The sequence below is a fragment of the Rhea americana genome, unplaced genomic scaffold (assembly GCF_003343005.1).
Source record: "Rhea americana isolate MKP2758 unplaced genomic scaffold, rheAme1 scaffold_674, whole genome shotgun sequence".
Classification (NCBI taxonomy): Eukaryota; Metazoa; Chordata; class Aves; order Rheiformes; family Rheidae; genus Rhea; species Rhea americana.
In genome coordinates, this window is record NW_028186839.1 from 43,100 (window position 1) to 46,554 (window position 3,455).

The 3,455-nt window shown below is 50.0% G+C and overlaps 1 protein-coding gene across 1 annotated transcript; it reads left to right on the top strand.

The window, feature by feature from the left end:
* Positions 1-87: 87 nt before the first annotated feature.
* Positions 88-2,998, top strand: ADPRM (ADP-ribose/CDP-alcohol diphosphatase, manganese dependent). The gene is made up of 3 exons (XM_085321003.1): positions 88-678; positions 1,306-1,422; positions 2,425-2,998. Exons 1-3 carry the CDS (start codon positions 129-131, stop codon positions 2,709-2,711), a joined length of 954 nt encoding a protein of 317 aa, XP_085177129.1. The 5' UTR covers positions 88-128; the 3' UTR covers positions 2,712-2,998.
* Positions 2,999-3,455: the final 457 nt, after the last annotated feature.

The window sequence follows — 3,455 nt, forward strand, 5'->3', positions numbered from 1 at the left end:
GCCGCCCGCACCGCAGCGCCGCCGCCGCCATCTTGCCGTAGCCGCGCCCTCCGCCCCTTCCGGGCGCCGCCATTTCCTTCCGGGCCGGGCCCGCCCCTCTGGCCGGGGCCGCGGCTGCGGCGGCCGCTATGGAAAAGGCGGCGCCGCTCTTCTCCTTCGGCGTTATCGCAGACATCCAGTACGCCGACGCGGAGGACGGCTACGACTTCTGGGGGAGCCGGCGGCGCTACTACCGGCACAGCCTCCGCCTGCTGCAGGCCGCCGTGGAGGCGTGGGCTGCCGAGCAGCCGCCGCCCGCCTTCGTGCTGCAGTTAGGTGACACCATCGACGGCATCAACGCGCGGCGCGGCGCGGCGGAGAGCGCGCTGGAGCGGGTGCTGGCGGTGCTGCGGCGGCTCCCGGCGCCCGCCCACCACGCCTGGGGCAACCACGAGCTGTACAACTTCAGCCGCGACCGCCTGGCCCGCAGCGGCCTCAACAGCCGGCCCGCGGCGGCCGCTGGCCCCGCCGGGGACTGCCAGGCCTACCACTTCAGCCCGGCGCCGCGCTTCCGCTTCGTGGTGCTCGACGCCTACGACCTGAGCGTCCTGGGCAGGGATGCAGCTGYGCCCCGGTACCAGGAGGCCCTCCGGCTGCTGAAGGAGAAGAACCYCAATGAGAACCTCAACAGCCCTGCAGGTACCGCTGGCCTCGATGTGCAGGAGACGGATGRACGGGGGAACCCGTGTACCCGAGGATCCGCTTCCCAGTGTGAGACAAAAGTGGCTCCTTGTTCTTAAACGGCGCTTCCAGAGGYGCTGCTCAGGAAGCCACGCTTTTCTTCTTTCTATCCGCTTTCTCTGGTCCCCTGCCCTCAGCTACTGTCTGCTAAGAGCTGAGTCAGGAACAGATTTCTAAGCGGACATGGGACCTGCCCCCACATAGCTGTCTTCCTGCTCAGACGCTTTCTGTATGGTTTTATACTGTGCCAGATGTCTGGCAGTATCGAAACAAAAGGGACCTGTTAGTGTAGCTACTATTGCGGACAGTATCGAGTGAAGTACAGCCAGTCCCATAGTACAGGGGCTCAAGAGTGAAACTCTTGTGCGTGCAGTATGGCCAGCTCCTCCCCTCACACCCCCAAAGCCCACTAATGAGTCRTTTACCCTTGTTTATCCAGGCAGCCTGGAGTTTTGATCCAACARATGCAAAAAGGGCTTTAATAAAGAAAACAATTTATCATATGTAGAAATCCACTGAAGAAAGCAAATAGAGAGGTTAYGCTGGGTGCATGCACATATGCCTGAGCTTCTTTCTTCACTGCAGGACTGAAAGARCCACGCTTCGTGGAGTTTAACGGGGGATTTAGCCAAGCCCAGCTGGACTGGTTCAACGAAATCCTTAAGCGCTCTGATGAAAACCAAGAAAAAGTTGTAGTTATGGGTAGGTCTGTTTCTTATACCTATGCCTGGATAGATGTGTGTTGAGCCCTTGGAAGGGCATCTCATCTGCTCAACCTACTCATGTGCTCTAGGTGTTAGAACTGGATCCTGCAGTCATTCTCATGTCTTGTTATTGCTGTAGCTGTTGAGCACCCTGTAGTCATCCTTTCACCTGCAAACACTTACTCTCTCCGGTGTTTTACCCTATTTTGAGGACATTCAGAACCTTCATAAAAGTTGTGGGTATGGGAAAAATCACTGCTGCTGTTATGCAGCAGGTATGAAGAGTGTTACTGAGAAAGACAGTTGTTGGTGAGGCTCCGGGGCTGACATAGGAGGGACAGAGAATGGCAAGACTGAAGACTGCTAGGTACTTGAGAAACAACTGGGCAACAGGGAAGTGGTTCTGAGAACCTCGTAGGGAAATCACTACCCACCCCAAAAATACCTAAATGACAACAAATAACAGAACAGCAGTAGGCACAGAACAGGGCTGTACTGGTGACGRCAAGTTAAATGCCAAAAAGTCGTGTGGCCCAAGTGCACCAGCTGGGGAAGGCACATCGAGTATCATGCAGTAGCTTCATAGTTGCAGTGAGCTATGCATGTAACCTGTAAAGTAGGAGAAAAGCAATGCTGTTTCACACTAAAAGTGAGCTTTCCCAATCCAGATAGGAGGCTAAACTTCCCAGCAAGAGGCAGAGCGTATTATTCTTCAAAGCRACAAACCTGAAACGATCTTACACGCATCAGTGAGTACCACTGAGAGAGGACTCAATATTTAGATACCAAAATGCCGTATAAAGCAGCAGATGAAGGATACTTCTTAAAACGAGAAATCAGAATTTTAAAGATGCGCTAAAGAGTTTTCCTGGGCTCTACACCAAAGTGAYTYTATCATTTATAGAAAATTCAAAACACAGAGGCATCTGTACTGAGTATTGTTAGCATGTCTGTTATGTACKTGAAGTAATACTTTTCTTTCCTTCCCTCTCAACTGCAGGTCATCTGCCCATTCATCCAGATTCTTCAGACAGAGTTTGCCTAGCCTGGAACTATGAAGATGCCCTTTCTGTCATACATGCTCATCGGTGTGTGGTGTGCTTCCTTGCAGGGCACCTGCACGACGGAGGTTATTGTTTAGACTCTCATGGAGTTCATCATCTGACTTTGGAGGGGGTTATTGAAACTCCACCAGAAAGCAATGCCTTTGGAACTGTTTATGTTTATGATGATAAAATGATATTAAAAGGAAGGGGCAGAATTTCAGACAGAGTGATGTATTACTGACGAGGGTAAGCAGATGAATGCAAATATGCTCTTCTTTARGAATTACCYACACCTAAAACATAATAGCATCTACTGCAGCAATAGGATTGAGCATATCTTTGGTTATAGAGAGATCTGCTTAGATGATCCTTATACGTTTTTCCTCAAACCTTTTTCTTGCGGATACAAAATTTTGTAAGTTATGTTCTTGTAAGAAACCAAATCTAGTGTCTTCTTGCAGAAGAGAGGTGGTCAGTAACTGTGAAATAAATGTACTTGATTGTGAAGTTTGGACTCAAAACACCCAATCCTGACTGGATTGTTACTTACTGTGAGAAAAGAAACCATATTAGCAAGGTTATCTTTAAAATCCACCTTTTTCTTTTTGATACTGCTCAGATACATGACATGCGGAACTGTTCCTGCTCATCAGCATTTCAGCTTTCCAAAGATCAGTTCAGCAATGTCTCCAGTCTGGCAGAAGATTTTATCCGGTGGCCTAATAGAGTTGTCTCAAGATAGCTTTTTTCCCAAAATTACTTTGGTTGTCTAAAGCAAGGCCTTYGGCCTTGAAGGAAAACGGAGACCRTCTGTGCTACGTCAGTGCTGTACTGAGAGGCCTATGTTAAAAAACGTCAAGCCAGGAAGACAGTGGCATCATGTGATGCCACAGATGTTTTGGCCGTAATCTACACATACCTACCCCTATTAGCTTGCAGCAGTATTAAGCTAACAGGCCCTGACTCGGGAAGACTTATTAAAGAC